The 21,657-nt window shown below is 39.6% G+C and overlaps 1 protein-coding gene across 2 annotated transcripts in view; it reads left to right on the top strand.

Annotated features, from left to right (window-relative positions):
* The first annotated feature begins 4,905 nt into the window (after positions 1–4,905).
* GTF2E2 (general transcription factor IIE subunit 2) overlaps positions 4,906–21,657 on the top strand; it is a 79,185-nt gene continuing 62,433 nt past the window's right edge. For both annotated transcript variants that reach the window (XM_047856847.1, XM_047856848.1), the window contains exons 1-2: positions 4,906–5,141; positions 13,785–13,954. In XM_047856847.1, the coding sequence (XP_047712803.1) occupies positions 13,789–13,954 (166 nt within the window). In that variant the 5' untranslated portion in view covers positions 4,906–5,141; positions 13,785–13,788. The remainder of the gene's footprint in view (positions 5,142–13,784; positions 13,955–21,657) is intronic.

Here is a 21,657-nt window from a genome sequence, read left to right as displayed (position 1 = left end):
AAAGCAAGACAGTGTTTTTTTTAAAGCTAGCTCTTAATTAAATCTCCTTGGATGTCACATATGTCATTCTGTTTGTTGCTTCCACACGACTCCTGAAACAGAATGCTACGGGCACCAGTGACAGTCACAACAAAGTTTATTGCAATAAGAGGCAAGGCCAACCGATCGGGACAGACACTCTTGACCAGAGTGCGGTCTCGAACAGCTGGGGTACAGAGTTTTTATAGCTGACCACATCGTCTTATCATCACCTGGGAACAGAACAAAGAAATAGTTCCCAGATGGGGGTGGAAACAGTTCAGACATGCCCTTGCCCCAATCCAAACACTAATCCAGTTGATTTTCCTTGAACTTTTGTTCCCTTGATTGATAGGACAAGGCTATTATCTCTTAATCTACAGTGTTAAAACAAAGCTGTTATTTCTTAAGGCTACAGGTTAGCCCTACAATACAATTTAACCCTTACACTGTTCACATTCCATTAGCCAAAGCAAGTCACATGCCACTCGTGTTCAGGAAGGGGAGGTGAATAATTATGAACAATTACACAATCTACCACAGATGCCATTGGGTTTGGCAATTGGGAAAGCCAGATCGGTGACCTTTGAAAAGAGTTTAATTGGAGAATTGGGTTCTAATAAGTAATAATAATAATAATAATTAGCTATAATTTACTGATTACTTGCTGTAGTTCACATACTGTGGCGAGGGCTTTATATTTATTATCTCATTTTAACTCTCCTTATGGGCTCCTCCTCAATTTGTATGTTGAAACCTAATCCCCAATGGGCTGGTATTAGCAGGTGGGGCCTTTGGGAGATAATTAGGTTGAGAAGGTGGAGCGCTCATGATAGGATTAGTGCTTTATAACAAGAGACAGGAGAGAGCTTGTTTGTGTCCTTCCTTTCTTTCTCTCTCTCACACACCCACCCTCCACCCCCAACCTTGTGAGGACACAGCAAAAAGGCAGCCATCAGCAAACCAGGAAGCAGGTTCTCACCAGATACCACACCTGCTGGTACCTTGAGCTTGCACTTTCCTCCAGAACTTGGAGAAATAAAGTTTGTTGTTTAAGCCAGTCACCCAGTCTGTGGTAATTTGTTATAGCCAACCCAAACTGACTAAGACAATCCTTCCATCACAAATGAGGATTAGAGAGATCAAGTGCTGGCTCAAGGTCATAGGACTAGTAAATGATGGAGCAGAGATTCAGGCCAGTTCTATCTGGCTCCAAGGCCAGTATTTTAACCCCTGCAGAGTAAAAGTTACTAGATGGAGGCAATAGCATATGTTTTCTTTTTGGAGAAATTTTGTGAGCATGAGGAATGTAGGGTAGCAGAATATGCTCCACAAAATATGCCCCTTAGGCATAAAGATTATTTTGAACTTAAGATAATTGAGAAGCAGATATTAGAAAACTTTATACCCTCCCTTCTATTAGCCTAAAAGTAGAAAATAAATTATAAAGGTGTTCTCCAGAAAAAAAAAAAAAAGTATTCTCCCTACTCTCTCTACCAAGAAGGACAAATTTAGTCACTGGAGACAACTTTATTTTTTTAAGGACTTTATTTCTTAAATATCTCTTTATTTTTGAGAGAGACGGTGGGGGGGGGTAGGGTGGGGGGGGGAGGGCAGGGGGTGGGGACAGAGAATCCGAAATGGGCTCTATGCTGCCAGCAGAGCCTGATGTGGGGCTTGAACTCACGCACCGTGAGACTGCAACCTGAGCTGAACTTGGAACACTTAACCAACTGAGCCACCCAGGTGCCCCAAGGATTTCATTTTTAAGTAATCTCTATACCCAGTATGGGGCCTGAAGCTACAACCCTGCGATCAAGAGATACATGCTCTACTGACTGAGCCAGTCAGTTCTTTTGTTATTGTTCTTTTGTTAAAATGCTAAATAAGCTCAAGTTCTATCCACCCCTTTGAGTTACTCATCTCCAGGTACTCCCATGTGTATGTGTGATGCTCATTAATAAACTTGTTTGTCTTTCTTTTGTTAATTTATCTTGTATTAGTCTAATTACAGGGCCCCTGCTGGAAAACTTACAATGAGGTAGGGGAAAAAAGACTATTCCTCCTTTATGGGATGAATGTTTGAGAAGGAAGCAGGGACCTGGGAAGATATTTACAGGGTTGGGTAGGCTAAGAAGGCTGGGGGAAAAGGCTCTAATGGAGCAGAAACAGTTAATGCTAGGGAAATCCAGGACAGGTGATAAGCAAAATACTTACTTTAGCTTTTGATTGTGTGGATGTGAACTAATTTGCTTTTCTAAGCTAAATTTGCTAATTTGGCTATTTTGAGAATTTAGGTATCTATTTCATGTGTTGAGATAGAGTAACAGGTGAGGGGAGTTGAAAGGCAATTATTATTTGATGGTAGAATGAAGGAAACTTATTTGTCTTCAGTTTTCCTCTCCTAAGCAATTACATAATGTGAAAAATTAAGTTGTAAAATTAAACTGCTACATAAAAAAGAATAAAGTTCTGATACATGCTACAACATGGATGTTCCTTGAAAACATTATATTAAGTGAAATAAGCCAGACAGTAAGAGACAAATATTGTATTATTCTACTTGTATAAAATATGTAGAATTAGGGAAAATTCATAGAGATGGAATGTAGATTAGGAATTACTGGGAGCTGGAGGGAGGAAGGAATGGCAGGTTATTGCTTCATGAGTACAAAGTTTCTGTTTGGGGTGATGAAAAATTTTTGAAACTGTAATGATGGTTGTACTAGATTATGAATGTAGTTAATGCCACCAAATTATATACTTTAAAATGGTTGAGGAGCGCCTGGGTGGTTCAGTCAGTTGAGTGCTCAACTCTTGATTTCAGCTCAGGTCATGATCCCAGGGTCATGGGATTGAGCCCTGCATTGGGCTCCACACTCAGTTTAAGATTCTCTCTTTCTCTCCCTCTGCCCCCTCCCCCAATTGCACACTCTCTAAAAGAAAATAATAATTAAAAGCAAATAAAATGGTTGAAATGGCAAATTTTGTTATATATCACAATTAAATAAAATAGTAAAAACATTAATTCACTATATTAGAATCCTGTGATTATACTGAGTTGGGGTAGTAGGTTAGGACAGAAGAGTGTTTCATAAAATATGCAAATTACATTTCTCTGATGGGGTGCCTGGATGGCTCTGTTGTTTGAGTGTCTGACTTTGGCTCAGGTCATGACCTCAGGGTTCATGAGTTCAGGCCCCATGTTGGGCTTTGCGCTGACAGCACAGAGTCTGCTTGTGATTCTCTCTCTACCTCTTCTCTGCCCCTACCCCACTTGCACTCTCTCCCTCAAAAGTAAACATTTGAAAAATTAAAAAAAAAACAAAACAAAAAGAAGTCACCATACTTCCCACCAAAGAGTATGCAGGGTATTATATTCATTCATGAGGTAAGACATGAATTGCTATTATATTAGTGGCTTGGATCATTCTTCATAAAATTTGACACTAACCTGGAAGTACTGAGGCTGCCAATATGTAGGTGGTCTGAATTATTATAAAGATTTATTTAAACACCAGTGGTGGTGGGGCACCTGGGTGGCTCAGTTGGTTGAGCGTCCCACTTTGGCTGAGGTCATGGGTTTGTGGGTTCGAGCCCCCTGTTGGGCTCTGTGCTGATAGCTCAGAGCCTGGAGCCTGCTTTGGATTCTGTGTCTCCCTCTCTCTCTGCCCCTCCCCCACTTGTGTTCTGTCCCTCTCTCTCTCAAAAATAAACAAACATTAAAAAAAAAGTTTAAACATCAATGGTGGAGGCTTTAAGTATATTACAAATAGCCATGTCTCTATTTTTCACTTGGTGCCTGCTCCTTCTCCCTATTTCTCATTAGTTGTTGTTGTGTGTGTTTTTTTTTTTTAACCTATCTCTGACTTTACTGGGTTGTACTATTCCAGCAAAGTTACATTTCCTGAGGGCCTCAGATGAACATCAAGTGGCTTTATTAGAAAATCCTCTAGGATGAAACTAATTTCAAAAAGCCACAAACAAATCACCTTTTGGCTTTATTTCCGAATTTTGAATAAAAATTTATGTATTATCTCATTTAATATACACAACAGTCCAATGCAAGTACCCCATTATGGTAGTACAATTATTATTCCCATTTCTCAGGTGAGAAAACTGAGGCACAGGTTAAGTATTTGACTAACCAGTACTAAGTAATTAAACACTAAATACAGAATAGTTGAGTACTGGCTTTGATGCCGCTTTAGGTTATAAGAGTGGAATGACAGCCACAGGAACTTCGACACACTCTAATACATAATAAGAGTGAAAGGCCACAGAAATTTGACACACTCTAATACAGTGATGGCTGTGGGTAACGTCAATTATCTTTTTCGTGGCTTTATTCCTACCTCTTTGCTTCTGAATTCGAAATCCTTTTCTAAGGGTTTTCATAGGCGTGGATTTTAGAAGCCAGGCTCCACGTCCGTATTTGCCTTTGCTAGCTAACTGTGCTGTGTTGAGCAAGTCATTTAGCTTCACTGGGCCTGTAGTTTCCTCACTTGTAAGACAGCTGGAACTGGTGACTTAGGTGCTGGTGACTAGCATTCGATAAAAAGTACAAAACACCTGGTAGATACTCAACTTGAAAGATCGCATTGCCACTTGGGTTAAACAGATTCCAGAGCACGCTGGAGGAGGATCTGGTAGCTTTAAACTTCTGCAAAGGAAAGATTTTCTTCTTTTAGCAATGGCTACTCTCGAGCCACTTGTCTCATTCTCCGCCCCGCCCCCCTAACCCCTAGTTGTTTTAGAAATCCAGGACGCCCCAGACGGCTGATTGCCCGCCCGCGGTACCCCGGTCGGCGCACGTGATGACGCATGCGCGTTTTCGGCGGCGGGGGCGCCGCGGTGCCTGCCGGGACTGAGCTCCTAGTAGCCTGATCAGGAAGTGGCGGGCGGAGTCCGGGGCCGAGTCGCGCCGCCTTAGCTGCAGCCGCCGCTGCCGCTGCCGCCAGTGCCGAGACCCCGGCCTGGCGGGGCTGCGCTGGGAGTGCGTACGGGCAGGCGGGGCCCTGACGAGAAGCAGGAAGCTGTGGCCACGCGGGCGTGGGCGGCTGGTCGAGGTGGAGGCGCTGGGAGGCGGCGGCCGGTCGCGTGGGGTGGCCCTCCTCGCTCAGGTAGGGGCTGCAGCCGCCGGGTGAGGGGAGCGGAGCCCCGGCCTGTTGTTCCTCAGGACCGCCTCCTCCCGAGCGGCGAGCTAGTCTTCCATCTCTCCGGAGGCTGGGGGCCGCGGTTCTCTGCGCGAAACACTAAACACAGTAACAACTTCTTGGGGGCATTGTCTTTTAGGCCGGAGATCCATTGAGCAAACTTTTGGGTTGGAAAGAGAGGATATTGGCAGTCGAAGAGCTGATTGTGTCTCTTCTTAGCCTCCGACTTTACATTAACAGTAGCCGAGCGAAACGTGTGTGGAGTTTGGGGAACCACGGTGTCCAGCTAAAGGCTGTGATTTAGATGCATCTTCACGATTTTTTTTTTAAGCTGCCTGTTGGAGACTTGGTTTGTAATGATTCCTAGACTTCAGTTATTACAGTTGTCTGCAAAGTCTAAAGACCTGTTCCAAATCAAAACGCTACGGTACCTTTTCGTCCGACCCTACATTCCTGTCATTTAAGAGGTAGGCAGTCTCATTTCATACCTTGCTGACTGTTCTTAGCAGTATTCTTCGGTGCCAGGGGCCGCTCTGGGGCTTACGCAGGGAAAGAAGGAAAAGTAGAAAGGTTGAAGAAAAATCGAACGATACCGTGGAAAGAACGTGTGATTTCGAGCCAGAAGGTTCTGATTTAAGTTTTGGCTTCCCAGTGACCATCCATGGAGGAACACTTGATCCCCGAGTTGTGCTGATGATTTTTGTTGTTGTTGTTACGGAAAATGGGCATGGTGATGTATCCTGTCTACTACCCAAGTCAGTGTATGTAAAACAGGACAAATTGTTTGAGTACTCTGAAAAAAAGGAAAAGTTAGGTGGAGCATGCGATGGTGAGAAAGAGGACATTAAGTCTTTTGCTCTAGGTGCCATTGAATGGTACCCGTGTCACACAGGTCGCCTTTGTTTTAGAGGTCTTTACCAGCATTTCAGGTCTGGAGTAGGACGCATTTGATTTAGTAGGCAGGGTATTCATGTCCTGGCCTAGGTACTTACAGGTGTGTGACCTTAACTGTACCTCTTCACTTCAGATTTCACAGATTAAAATAAGGAGTAAAACTAACAGGTTTCGTCTCAAAGAGTTGTGAGGCTCAAATGCTGTAAAGATTTAGGGTTTTTGTGAACTGCAAGGCTTTTAAGTGTGTTGAAATCATGATTAAAAGCCTGGTTTAATTACCTGTCTTTACAAGGTGAAATAAACATCTACACATATTTTCTGTTTTAGGCTTGTTGCCCCCACTTTATCACTTGCGATTTCTCCTTTTTTCTCTCACACTTTCCCTCCCCCCCCCCAGGACTGTCTCCCACCTTCTTCACCCTGGTATAATCCTTTTTTTTCAGATCCAACCCAGAATAGTAACACTGAAATAACACATACTTGTATTGCTTTTTTTTTTTTTGGGGGGGGAGGGGATGTTTCTTTTTTTTTTTTTTTAATTTTTTTTTTTCAACGTTTATTTATTTTTGGGACAGAGAGAGACAGAGCATGAATGGGGGAGGGGGCAGAGAGAGAGGGAGACACAGAATCGGAAACAGGCTCCAGGCTCTGAGCCATCAGCCCAGAGCCTGACGCGGGGCTCGAACTCCCGGACCACGAGATCGTGACCTGGCTGAAGTCGGACGCCCAACCGACTGCGCCACCCAGGCGCCCCTGTATTGCTTTATTTTTAAAAAAATGCTTTTCATGTCTCATTTTAAAGTTGGGTTAGATGTAGACAGTATTGGTAAGTGTCTTCATTTTGCCTATGATAAAATTGGATTTAGGTCTAGTGGATTGCCTAGGGTCATGTTGCAGTTTAGAGAGGAGTACTGAGAGAAGTCAGGTCCTTGGATTCCAGTGCCTGTGATTCTCACTCAAATAAAGTTTACTCTGATTGTTTCTTATCAGTGCTTATTACATTTTTAACTTTTACCACTCTGAGTCACATTTTATCCATTGCTTTTTAAGTGAGGTGCTCAATCCTTTCATGTTGTTCAGCTTAAGCTACGTGAAGGCAAGGGTTTATCTTCCAGAACCCTTCAAAGCTTGGGAGTTATGCAAACACAAGACAAGTACACAAAGATTGAGGCCACAAACACAAGACATTTAATAAAGGCCTGTGAAACCTGTAACGAGGCTAGAGCAATTTAAAGGTGTTTTTGTGTTCGTTATTCATTTAACAAATATTTATTGAGCTACTCTGTGCATGAAGGCTTTCAAAATTAAGATACAATCTTTTTCCTCCCAGACCTTCCTTCCCTACTTGTGAAGAATGCAGAAATCATTTACGTGGTCAGTTTGTGTGCTTCCTAGACTCCATGGTGTTCTAGGAGAGTTCAAACAAGAGAGGAACTTTTTTTCTTTGTAGAGGTATAATTGACACACAATGTTACATTAGCTTCGAATATACAGAATAGTGATGAATAGTGATTTGTACAACTCTGTGCCTTATGCTGTGCTCGCCAGAAGTGTAGCTACCATCTGTCACCATACAGTGCTGTTATAGTACCATTGACTCTATTCCGTGTGCTAAACTTTTCATCCTGGTGATTTATTCTTTCCTTAACTGGAGGCCTCGATAGCCTACTCCCTTTCACCCATTTTGCCCATTTTCATATCCCTCATCAATCCCTCCTTTGGCAACCATCAGTTTATCCTGTGCTTATGGGTCTGAAGAGAGGAACTTTTTAAAATTTCAATTCCAGTGTAGTTAACGTACAATGTTACATTAGTTTCAGGTGTACAATATAATGATTCACCAGTTCCATATATTACTCCATGCTCATCAACATAAGTGTACCTTTGGGGCACCTGGGTGGCTCAGGTGGTTGAGCATACGGCTCTTGATTTTGACTCAGGTCATGATCTCACGGTTTGGGGGTTTTGAGCCTCTGATGGAGCTCCGTGCTGACAGCACGCAAAGCCTGCTTGGGATTCTCTCCCTCTCTGCCCCTCCCCTGCTCTCGCTTGCACGGTCTCTCAAAATAAAGAAACAAACAAACAAAAAAAGATAAGTATACTGTTAATTCCCTTCTCTATTTTCCCCATCCCCTGCCCACCTCCCCTCTGGTAACCATCAATTTGTTCTCTATAGTTAAGACTCTTTTTTGGGTTGTCTTTTTTTTTTTTTTCCCCTTTGTTTTGTTTCTTAAATTCCACACATGAGTGAAATCATATGGTATTTGTCTTTCTTTGGCTGGCTTGTTTTACTTAGCATTATACTCTCTAGATCCATCTGTGTTGTTGCAAATGGCAAGATTTCATTATTTTTTATGGCTGAATAATATTGCATTGTGTACATACGTGTGTGTGTGTGTATATATATATATATATATATAATGTGTACCTCATCTTCTTTATCTATTCATCTACTAATGGACACTTGGGCTGGTTCCATAATTTGACTATTGTAAATAATGCTGCAATAAACATAGGGATGATATATCTTGTCAAATTAGAGTTTTCCTATTCTTTGGGTAAATACCGAGTAGTGCAGTTACTGGATTGTAAAATAAGAGAAGAACATTTTATTTTTTATTTATTTAGAAAAAATTTTTTTGACAGATTGAGATTTTTATTTTTTAATTCTTTTTATTATTATTTTTTTAATATTTATTTTTGAGAGAGGGCGAGCACGAGCCGGGGAGGGGCAGAGAGAGTGGGTGACAGAGGATCTGAAGAGGGCTTTGCAGTGATAGCAGAGAGCCCCATGCTGGGCTCGAACTTAGGAGCCATGAGATCATAATCTGAGCCAGAGTTGGCCACTTAGCCGACTGAGCCACCCAGGTGCCCCTAAACATTTTTTTTTTAAGTTTATTTATTTTCAGAGACAGACCAAGAGTAGGGGAAGGGCAGGGAGAGAGGGACTCCCAAACGGGCTCCACAGAGCCCGACTTGAGGCTCAAACCCATGAATGGTGAGATCATGACCTGAGCTGAAACCCAAGAGTGGGCTGCTTAGCTGACTGAGCCACCCAGGTGCCTGAAGAAAGGAACATTTTAAAATACTTGTGGGGCACCTGGGTGGTTCAGTTAAGCGGCCCACTCTTGGTTTTCAGCTCAGTCATGATCTCAAGGTTTGTGGGTTTGAGTCCTGTGTCGGGCTCTGTGCTGACAGCTGGAGCCTGCTTCCAGTTCTGTGTCTCCCTCTCTCTCCCCTGCTCATGCTGTCTCTTAAAAATAAACATTAAACAAAAACAAAAAAACCCAAAAACTTGTTGAATGATCTGTGGCTTCCCTGGCTGTACTAAAGTTGCTTAGGACTCTGAAGTTTTAGAACTGGGGAAAAAAACAAAAGAAGAGATCTAGTGCCACCTCCCTCTAAATCAGGAATTTTCTGTAGATATTTCTAACAAATTGTAATCAAGCCTTCTTATCACACAATGACATAGAGTTCACCAGGTCTTTTTTAATTTAATTTTTTAAATTTATTTTTTATTAGTATTATTTTTTTAATGTTTATATGAGAGCTAGTGTGGGGTGTGGAAAAGAGAGAGGGAGACAGAGAATCCCAAGCAGGCTCTGTGCTATCACCACAGAGCCTGATGTGGGGATTGAACTCATGAACTGTGAGATCATGATTTTAGCTGAAATCAAGTCAGATGCTTAATCTACTGAGCCACTGAGTGCCCCTTTTTTTAATTAAAAAAACAAATTTTTGTTTTGTTTTTTGAGAGAGTGAGAGGGAGCAGAGGAGTGGGGCAGAGGGGGCGGGGAGCGGGGGAGAGAAAAAGAGAGAGAAAGAATTTTAAGAAGGTTCCACGGTCAGCACGGGGCCTGACTCAGGTTGATCCCACAACTCTGGGATCATGACCTAAGCCAAAATCAAGAGTCCGATGTTCAACCCATTGAGCCACCCAGGCGCCCCAAGAATTCACCAGTTTTAAAAGACATCTTTTCACTTATAAGTAATTCCTATGATTTTCCCCCCAATGAACCTATATCTGCTTCCTAACTTCTGCCGAGTAGTCTGATGTTTCTAGAGCAGTGTTGTCCAATAGAAATACAATGAGAGCTGCAAACATGAGCCACACATGTAGTTTAAAAATTTGTTTTTAAAACATGTTTATTTAGTTAGGGAGAGAGTGTGCCTATGTGTGCAGGGGAGGGGCAGAGAGAGAGGGAGAGAATCCCAAGCAGACTCCACATGGTCAGTGCAAAGCTGGATGCAAGCTTGAACTCACCAACATCACAACTTGAGCCGAAACCAAGTGTTGGACACTTAACCAACTGAGCCACCCAGGTGGCCTGTAAAATGTTTTAATTAAAAAAAAATCAGTTTTAATTTGTCTTTATTGAAGTATAATTGACATACAATGTTATATTAGTTTTAGGTATATAGCATTTTTTTTTAAGTTTTTATTTTATTATTTGAGAGAGAACACAAGTGGGAAAGGGGAAGACAGAGATTCTCTGTCCCAAGCAGGCTCCGTGTTGCCAGCACAGAGCCTGATGTGGGGGGCTCAAACCCGTGAAAACCGTGAGATCATGACCTGAGGCGAAATCAAGAGTCGGACGATTGACTGAACCACCTGGGCACCCCTAGGTGTACAACATGTTGATTCAACAGTTACATACATTACTAAATGCTCTCTGTGATAGGTACAGCCACCGTTTATCACCATGCAACATTATTGCATTATTATTGAGTATATTCCCTAATGCTGTACTTTTCATTTCCGCAACATATTTATTTTATAACTGGAAGTTTGAAAAAAAAAATAACTGGAAGTTTATACTTTTTATTTATTTTTAAGTTTATACTTTTTAATACCCTTTACCTATTTTGCCCATCCCCCCACCAACCTCTCCTCTGGCAACCACCAGCTTGTTCTCTGTATTTAAGAGTCTGTTCATTTGTTTTTTAGATGACATGTGTAAATGAAATCATATAGTATTTACCTCTCTGCTTATTTTGCTTAGTATAATATCCTCTAGGTCCACCCTTGTCTCAGAGGGCAAGATCTCATTCTTTTTGTGGCTCCTAGTCCATTGTGTGAGTATGTGTGTGTACACACATATATGTGTATGTATACATATATGTATGTGTATACATATATGTGTGTATACATACATACACATGTATGTATACACATATATATGTGTCTACACATTACACACGCCACATTTATTTTCTTTGTCCATTTATCTGTTAATACAGTTGGGTTGCTTCCATATCTTGGCGATTGTAAAGAATGCTGCCATAAACAGGGCTGCATTTATCTCTTTGATAGTGCTTTTGTTTTCTTTGGGTAAATACCAGGGAAATTATTGGATCATATAGTGTATCTATTTTTAATTTTTTGGAACCTCTATACTGTTTTCCACAGTGGCTGTACCAGTTTGCATTCCCATTGGTAGTGCATGAGGGTTGCTTTTTCTCCACATCCTTGTCTGCACATGTTATTTCTTTTTTATAACAGCCATTCTGACTGGTGTGAGGAGATATCTTATTGTGGTTTTGATTTGCATTTCCTTGATGATTAGTAATATTAAGTATCTCTTCATGTGTCTGTTGGCCATTTGTATGTCATCTTTGAAAAATGTCTATTCAGGTCCTCTACGCATTTTTAATTGAATTATTTGTGGGGTTTTTTTTGGTGTGTGTGTGTGTGTGTGTGTGATATAAGTTCTTTATTTTGGATATTAACCCCTTATCAGATATATCATTTGCAATTATCTTCTCCCATTCAGCAGGTTATCTTTTTGTTTTGTTGATGGTTTCCTTTGCTGTGCACAAGCTTTTTGTTTTGATGAAGTCCCAATAGTTTATTTTGGCTTTTGTTTCCCTTGCCTGAGGCGACACATCTAGAAAAGTGTTGCCAAGGCCAGTGTCCAGCAGATTACTGTCTGTATTTTTCTTTTAGGAGTTTTAAGGTTTCAGGTCTCACATTTGGTCTTTAATCCATTTTAGTTTATTTTTGTGTATGGTGTAAGAAAGTGGTTCAGTTTCTTTTTTGCCTGTAGGTGTCTAGTTTTCCCAGCACCATTTGTTGAAGATTCTTTTTCCCATTGTATGTTCTTGCTTCCTTTGTCATGAATTCATTGACCAGTAAGGGTCGGTTTATTTTTGGCCTCTCTCTTCTGTTCTGATGATCTATGTATCTCTTTTTGGGTCAGCACCATACTGTTTGATTACTGTAGCTTTGTAGTATATCCTGATACCTGGGATCATGATACCTCCAGTTTTTTGTGCTTCTTTTTCAAGATTCTTTTGGCTATTCAGGGTTTTTTGTGGTTTCATACAAATTTTAGGATTATCTTATTCTAGTTTTGTGAAAAATGCTATTGGTATTTTGATTGGGATTGCATTGAATCTGAAAATGGCTTTGGGTAGTAAGGACATTTTAATGATGTTCTTCTAATCCATGAGCATGGAATATCTATTTGTTTCACCTTTAGTTTCTTTCATCAGTGTCCTTTAGTTTTCAGAGTGTATGTAGGTCTTTGATCTCCTTGGTTAAATTTATTCCTGAGTATTTAATTCTTTTTGGTACAATTGTAAATGGGATTGTTTTCTTAATTTCTCTTTCTCCTACTTTGTTATTAGTGTATAGGAACAGAACAGATTTCTGTACATTAATTTTGTATCCTACAACTATATTGAATTCACTTACTAATTTTTTGGTGGAGTCTTTAGAGTTTTCTGTATATAGTATCATGTCTTCTGGAAATAATGACAGTTTCACATTTTCATTACAAGTTTGGATGCTTCTTATTTTTCTTGTCTGTTTGCTGTATCTAGAACTTCCACTGCTATATTGAATAAAACTGGTGAGAGTGGACATCCTTGTCTTATTCCTGATCTTGGAGAAAAAGCTCTCAGTTTTTTTACCATGGAGTATGATGTGAGCTTTGAGTTTTTCATTTTGATCTTTATTATGTTATGTTGAGATATGTTCCCCCTAAACCCACTTCGTTGAGAGTTTTTATCCTGAACAGATTTTGTATTTTGTCAAATGCTTTTTCTGCATTTATTGAGATGATCATATAGTTGGGGGAAATTAGTTTTAATATTTTTTTTAACCTAAGATATCCAAAATATTATCACATCAACATGTGATAAAATATCTCCTCATGAGGTGTCTCGGCTTAGTAGGCTAAGTGTCCAACTCTTGATATCAGCTCAGGTCCTGATCTCACGGTTCATGAGATGGAGCCCTGTGTCAGGCTCTGTGCTGTCAGCGCAGATTCTCTCTCTCCCTATCTCTGTGCCCTTCCCCTGCGTGCTCTCTCTCTCTCTCTCTCTCTCTCAAAAAAATGAACTTAAAAAATCTCATCAGTAGTTTTAAAAGTTCTTTTGTGCTAAATCTTTTAGATCTAGTGTGTACGTTTCAACTCTAGCCCCATTTCATGTGTTCCATAGGCACATGTGACCAGTGGGTATCATATGGGACAGTGCAGTTCCTAGAGCTTTAGAGACTAATTCTATTTCTCTTTATTAGTGCCTAGCATAGTGCCTGGCACTAACTGAAGATTGTTAAGTGAATCACTAAGTGAATTAAAACAAGTGCTGGAGAACTTATAATAAAAGGTAATTTTGTTTGGAAGTAATTCTTCTTGGGACCTATGGATTTGGCCTATAGGTTTGAGTGATTAGAATCTGGATTGAATATATTTACTTTTATCTTTGCAGAAATATGGATCCAAGCCTGTTGAGAGAACGAGAGCTGTTCAAAAAACGAGCTCTTTCCACTCCTGTAGTAGAAAAACGTGCAGTATCTTCTGAGTCATCATCATCATCATCAAAGAAGAAGAAAGCAAAGCTAGAACATGGAGGATCATCAGGCTCTAAACAAAATTCTGGTCAGTAAAAAATTGACTGTTTAGGACTGTTTTTATTTTTCAGGAAACCATTTATTTAATCATGGGAAGTTCATTTTTTATAAAGTTTTTGTTTTGTTTTGTTTTGAGGGAGTGTGTGCATGCACTTGCTTGCTGGGAACAATGGGGGGGAGAGAGAGAGAGAGGAAGGAAGGGAGGGAGGGAGGAAGGAAGGATGGAAGGAAGGAAGGAAGGAAGGAAGGATGGATCCCAAGCATGAACCATGAGATCATGACCTGGGTCGAAATCAAGAGTTGGACACTTAACTGACTGAGTCACTCAGGCACCCCAACAAGTTCATTTTTTAGTTCAACATTATACAGTGATAAGAGAGTATATTGCTTTTAAGATATTAATCATCTTGTGTTGTAGTTAGAATTTAGGTTATTATCTTTTCAGAGAATAACTTTGTTGAAGTTTATATACCATATAGTTCACTCATTTTAAATGTACAATTCAAATATTTTTAGTACATTTAGAGAATTGTGCAACTATTGATATAATTCAATTTTAGAACATTTCCAACACCCTGAAAAGATGCTTTGTGCCCATTCTCTTCTTGTTCCCACCCTAGCCCCAGATAACCAATAGCTTTCTTTCTCTATATATTTGCTTTTTCTGGATGTTTCACATAAATGGAATTGTATAATAAGTGGCCTGTAGTGGGTGGCTTCTTCTACTTAGCATTTATTGAGATGATCATGTTCTTTTTGTTTATGCTATTAACATGGCATATTATATTTATTGATTTTTCAGATAAAATCAGCCTTGCATTCTTGGAATAAATCCTTCTTGGTTGGTGTATAATCTTTTTTATTTGTTGTGGCATTCAATTTGCTGATATTTTGTCCAGGATTCATCTATCTGTAGCATGTATCAGTACTTCATTCTGTTTTATTGCTGAAGAGTAATCCACCGTATGGGTATACTACAGTTTGTTTATCCATTCATGAGTTAATGGACATCTGGATTATTTCCATTTATTGGCTATTATGAATAGTTCTGCTATGAACGTTGATGTACAAGCTTTTGTGTGGACTTGTTTTTGGTTTCGTTTTTTTCTCTTGGATAGAGGACCTAAGAACAGAACTTCTGAGTCATGTGGTAATTTTATGCTTTAACTTTTTAAGAAGTTACTAAAATGGCTGTACCATTTTCCATTCTTAACCATCAATGCATGAGGGTTCTATTTTTTTTATTCTTGTTAAGACTTATTTCTTGTCTTTTTTATTATAGCCATTCTAGTGGTTGTAAAATGGTATCATTGTGGTTTTAATATGCAGTTCCCTAATGACTAATGATGTTGAGCGTCATTTCATTTGCTTTTTGGCCTCTTCATGGGTCATCTTGGGACAAATGTCTATTCATATTTTTTTGCCCATTTTTCATTGTTTTCTTCCTATTGATTTGTAAGAGTTCCTTATAGATTCTGAGTACAGTTTCTTGATCCAGTATCACTTGCATTCTTGGTGTCATATGTAGGAAATCTTTGCCTAACTCAAGGTCGTGAAAATTTACTCTTATGTTTTCTTGCAAGAGTTTTATAGTTTTAGCTCTTATATTTAGGTCTGTGATATGTTTGAGTTGATTTTTTTGTGTATGGTTTAACATAAGGGTCTAACTTCATCTTTTTGTGTGTGGTTATTCAGTTGTCCCCACGCCATTTCTTGAAAAGACTGTCTTTTCCCACTGATTTGCATTGGCCTGCTTGTTGATTATCAGTTGACTATGAATGAATTTATTTCTAGAATCTCAGTTTGGTTCCATTGATTCTATGTCTATCCTTAATTCCATACTCTCTTGATTGCTGTAGCATCAGAATAGGGAAAGTGGAAGTCTTCACTTTTGTTCTTCTTTTTCCAAGATTGTTTTGTTTTTTTCCCGGATTCTTTGCATTCAAATAAAATTTAACAACACCTTGTCCATTCCTATGTGTAAAAGAGCCAGTTGTGATTTTTATAGGGATTGTATTGAATCTGTAAGTCAATTTGGGGAGAATTGGTATCTTAACAATATTAAGTCTTCCAGTCAATGAACATGGATATCTTTTCATCAATATAGGTTTTTTATGTCTTCTGGCTATGTTTTGTAGGTTTTTTTTTTTTCATGTTTATTTTTGAGAGAGAGACAGTGCAAGTGGGGGAGGGGCAGAGAGAGAGAGGGGTGGGGGGGGAGACACAGAATCCTAAGCAGGCTCCAGCCTCTGGACTGTCAGCACAGATCCTAATGCGGGCCTCAAACTCACGAACCGTGAGATCATGACCTAAGCCGAAGTCAGATACTTAACCGACTGAGCCACCCAGGCGCCCCTGTAGCTTTTAATGTATAAGTCTTACATGTATTTTGTTAAATTTATTCCTAAGTATTTTATTCTTTTTGATATTACTGTGAGTGAAATTGTTAATTTGATTTTTTAGATTGTTCATTCCTAGTAAATAGAAGTACAGTAGATTTTTGCACTTTGATCTTCTGCAACCTTGCTGAACTTGTTCATTATTTATAGTTTTTTTGTGTGAATTCCATAGGTTTTTTTACTTGAAAGATTATGTCATCTGTAAATAAGGACAGATTTATTTGTCCTTTCCAATGTGAATGCCTTTTCTTCCTTCTTTCCTCTTTTTCTCTCTCCGCCCCTCCGTCGTTTCTCTCCCCCTCCCTCCTTTCCTCTCACCCCCTCTGAGCTGGCTAATAGGATGTTGAATACAGGTAGTGAGAGTGAACAGCTTTGCCTTGTTCCTGATCTTAGGGGAAATGCATTCAATCTTCCATCATTATGTATGATCTTAGCTGCCTGGATTTTGTAGATGCCCATTATCAGGTTGAAGTTTCCCTCTACTTCTAGCTTGTTGAGAGTTTTTTTTTTAATTTTATTATTATTTTTTAAGTTTGTTTATTTGAGAGACAGAGATAGCATGAATGGGGGAGGGGCAGAGAGAGAATCCCAGACAGACTGCACACTGTCAGCCCAGACCCTGATGCAGGGCTCGATCTCATGAACCGTGAGATCATGACCTGAGCTGAAACCAAGAGTTGGACGCTCAACTGACTGAGCCACCCAGGTGCCCCAGTTTGTTGAGAGTTTTTGATCTTAAATGAGTTTTGGATGTTATCAAGTGCTTTTTCTACATCTGCTAAGAAGATCATGCTTTTCTTTATTAATATTACATTAATTGATTTTCAGATGTTAAACCAACCTGGCATTCTTAGAAAAAATCCTACTGTTGGTAGGAATGCAAACTGGTACAGCCACTCTGGAAAGCAGTGTGGGAGTTCCTCAAAAAATTAAAAATAGAGTTACCCTACAACCCAGCAATAGTACTACTAGGAATTGTCCAGAGGATACAGGAGTGCTGATTCATAGGGACTCATGTACCCCAATATTATAGCAGTGCTGCCAACAATAGCCAAATTATGGAAAGAGCACAAATGTCTGTCAACTGATGAATGGATAAAGAAGATGTGGCATATATACACAACAGAATACTACTTGGCAAAGAAAAAGAATAAAATCTTGCCATTTGCAACAATGTGGATAGAACTGGAGGGTATTATGCTAAGTGAAGTAAGTCAGTCAGAGAAGACAGATAATCATGTTTTCACTCGTGGAATTTGAGAAACTTAAAACCATGGGGGAAGGGAAGGGGGAAAATAGTTACAAACAGAAGGAGGCAAACCATAAGAGTCTTTTAAATACAGAGAACAAGTTGAAGGCTGATGGGGGACGGGGGAGGGGAAAATGGGTGGAGGGCATTGAGGAGGGCACTTGTTGGGATGAGCACTGGGTATTGTATGCAAGCAGTGAATCATGGGAATCTACTCCTGAAGCCAAGAGTACCTTGTATACACTGTATGTTAGTTAACTTGACTATATATATGTATATATATAAATCCTATTGGTCATGATGTATGTAATCTTTTTTATTTGTTGTGGAATTCAGATAGCTAATATTTTGTACTGGAGTTTTATGTTTATATTCATGAGGGTATAGTCTGTAGTTTTCTTGGATGCCTGTGAGGGTATTTGTGGCCTCATAAAATGATTGGTGAAGTGTTCTCTTTTCCACTGTTTCTGGAAGAGTTTGTGAAGGTTTGATATAATTTTCCCTTTAAATGTTGGATAGAATTCACTAGCAAAGGCATTTGGGCCTGAGCTTTCCTTTGTGAGAAGCTCTCATAGAAATTCTTCTTATAGATCTATTCAGATTATCTGTTACCTTCTTGAGTTAATTTTGGTGCCTTGCATCTTTTTAGGAGTTTGTCCATTTCATTATCTACATTGTCTAAAATTTTTCAAAAGTATTTCCTTGCAAGCCTTTGACTTTTGTAAGGTCATTAGTGATATCCCTCCTCTCTTTCATTGTTTTTTTTTTTTTTTTTTTTTTTTCTTAGAGTGTGAGAGTGGGGTAGGGAGGATGGGGGGGGCGGGGGGGGTGGGGAGCGGGGGGAGAGAGGGAGAGAGTGAGAGTCAGTCCCCAGCAGCTCCACACTGAGCGAGGAGCCCAAAGCTCCTCTCTCTCTCTCTCCCTCTCTCCCTCTCTGCCCCTCCCCTGATTGCATTCATGTGCTCTGTGTCAAATAAACTTAAAAATAAACATTAGCACAGACCCGCTCATAGACCTAGTCTCTTTGATCTGCTTAAGAATGACTTTGCTCCTGCTAAATAACAAAAATTCATGTAAATTTGAAGATCTAATTGGCTTTATTACATGATTTATGATTCAGGTAGCATCCTGTTGAGCAAGGCATTCCGAGGAGTTGTAGCAAATGGACAGTTCTTTTTTTTTGTTTTTATTTAAAAAAAATTTTTTTTTTTTTCAACGTTTATTTATTTTTGGGACAGAGAGAGACAGAGCATGAACGGGGGAGGGGCAGAGAGAGAGGGAGACACAGAATCGGAAACAGGCTCCAGGCTCTGAGCCATCAGCCCAGAGCCTGACGCGGGGCTCGAATTCACGGACCGTGAGATCGTGACCTGGCTGAAGTCGGACGCTTAACCGACTGCGCCACCCAGGCGCCCCTGGACAGTTCTTATAGAAGGAAGGTGGAGGCAAGAAAGTTATTAGCAAAAGAAAAGGATTGTTTTAGGCCAGGCTGCTTTCTAGGGAGGAAAAGCTAGGAGTCTTATGCAGATAACCTCATATTCCTTTGGTGGAGAGGGTCCATGTTGGCATACTTATTGGTGTTAATGGAAAAATTCCTGACTGATGATTTAAGACTACATTTCTGAGGGAGTTTGAAACTGCAGTTAGATTATGTATTAAGCACAAGGTTTGGAACTTGGTCACAGTGACATAATTTTGGGCTTTTGGGTTTTTGTTGTTGTTTTCTTTTTCTTTTTTTTTAGCCAAAATCTCAGTGGCTTAAAAACAACAAAGGTTTGTTTCTCTTTCACACCACGTGTTTAACATGTGTTGGCAGGGGTCTTACCTCCTTACAGTCACTCAAGAACCCAGGCTGGTAGAGTAGCTGATATTTCCAGTGTTACTGATTTCAGTGCCAGAGGGAGAAAGAACTCTGGAAGATCTTGCTTGGCAGTTAAAATCCTCTGGCCTGGAGGTGAGACATCACTTTCTCTCACAGCTCATTGTCTAGAGCTAGTCACAGGGCTGTACCAGCCATAGGGTGTTCCAAGTGCTCAGAGGAGAGCAGGAAGTACTGAGTGTACACAGCGAAGACTGTCATACCACCCTAGTTGGGGTCACTATGAGTGGATTGCTTGATTAGGTGCTTACAAGGTTTCCTGGCTTAACTTCTTTATTGTCCACTCTCTGTACAGAAGTCAGTGATTTTTCTAATCGTCTGATAACATCAGTCTCTGTTTAAGGCTGATCATCATTGCTTTTCAGGTGAAGGTTATCTTTTCCTGCCATCTCCATGCCTTACCTGATCTAGTCTCCCGTTACCTTTCATACCCATAATCATTGTTTTCCTTGTACTCTCTCTTAGTGATATTGGCCTGTATGTAGCTCTTTTAACATGCTTTACTCTCTTGCCTCTTGACCTTTACCCATATTGTATCCTCTTTGTGGAATATTCTTTCTTAGCTCCTTCCCTCTTCTGAGTAAATCCTATTCCTCTTTTAGGTTGCAGGTTAAAAGTCCTATTATCTCTACTTTCCTATTTGAATTTGGTGCTTAGCCTTTGATTCCCATAGCACTCACTATTTCTGACAAAGCTATTGTGTGTCATTGCAATTGCATGATTGTTTGCCATTGTAACCTAATCTTTCACACAGAGAAACACTCAATACATGTTTGTCAAATACATGTTTGTTGAATGGCTAAATAAATTACAGCATAAGGTAGGGAAAAGTTAAGTGTCTGTTATCAAGAAATTTAGTAATTAAAGGATCTTTATGCTTTCCATCCATGTTAAGGACTCCAGAGTTTACTATTTATGAAAATGTGATTTTAACAGTGCTCAGAATAGCTTCTACTTACCTAAGTATTGAGTATACCAGGTTTCACAAGTCCTTTGAAAGTTGGTTACATTATTTGTGTGTATTTCTAATGTTAGAAAAAAAAAAATTTGTATAAAAGGGATTTCAATCCAAGAGGGCTCTCTAAATGAGAAGATATATATTTTTTCACTTCATATATCAGATATTTTCTATTTTGCCTTAATTTTCAGTAGCTTTTTAATCTAGGTTGATGTGTCATATGTAAAGGCTATTATTTCCATTTTGTTGGTGGTGGTGTTACGTTGAGTAATGCTATTACAAATATCTTTGTATCTTGAGCTTGTTTCTTTTGAACTAATTTCTCAGGGTAGATTTCTAGGAGTGATATTTCTGGTTAAGGGCAGTTGTAATGGTTAAGAGCATGCTTAGGTTTGCTCATGGGTGGTAGCAAAGGATTAGGGTTATAAAATATATCTTTACAGCCCTTGTAATTCCAGGAAATAAAACTGAAGTATTTCCTTTTTTTTTTTTTTTTTTTTAATATTTATTGAGAGACAGAGTGTGAGCGAGGGAGAGGCAGAGAGAGAGGGAGACACAGAATCTGAAGCAGGCTCCAGGCTCTGAGCTGTCAGCACAGAGCCCGACGTTGGGGCTCGAACTCACGAACCGTGAGATCGTGACCTGAGCTGAAGTCGGACACTTAACCGAGTGAGGCACCCAGACACCCAGAAACTGAAGTATTTCTTAATAGGTGTTACATGGTCCTACCTTTTGTCTTTTTTTTTTTTTTTTTTTTTGGCAGTCTTTTCCTATGTCAGGTATCTTTAGACCTTGAGAATAATAAATATGAGCAACAAAAGGAAAAGCTCAAGAAATACAATTTAAGGGTGTACTAGAAAGTTTTAGTTTGAAAACAGCCTGATCCTTCTTATACCATGTATTTATTATTAAACAGTCAATTTTATGAAAATTTTATGCATGTATACTTGTGACCTTTCTATTTTCAGACTTTTTTTCCTCTCTAATCTTTACATAAAACTGGTCTTTAAAAAGTGTATTAGTTGTCTTCTGTAAACTAGCAAATACTGCTTTTTAATAAGTAGAGACTTTATGTGTAAGTGGAATCATTTTACTTTGGATTTAGGTAAGCATTTTAAATAGCATTTTTATTACCAAAACACACAGAGGGTAGTTATTGTTTTGGTCTACATGGTTTGTGTAGGTCAAAGTTATTTGATCTTTCTCGTGTTTTCTAGCTTACATTTTGCTGCTTAATATTGAAATC

The sequence above is a fragment of the Prionailurus viverrinus genome, chromosome B1 (genome assembly GCF_022837055.1).
Source record: "Prionailurus viverrinus isolate Anna chromosome B1, UM_Priviv_1.0, whole genome shotgun sequence".
NCBI lineage: Eukaryota > Metazoa > Chordata > Mammalia > Carnivora > Felidae > Prionailurus > Prionailurus viverrinus.
The sequence above is the reverse complement of the archived record's forward strand: the minus strand, read 5'-3'. Positions and strand labels throughout refer to the sequence as shown.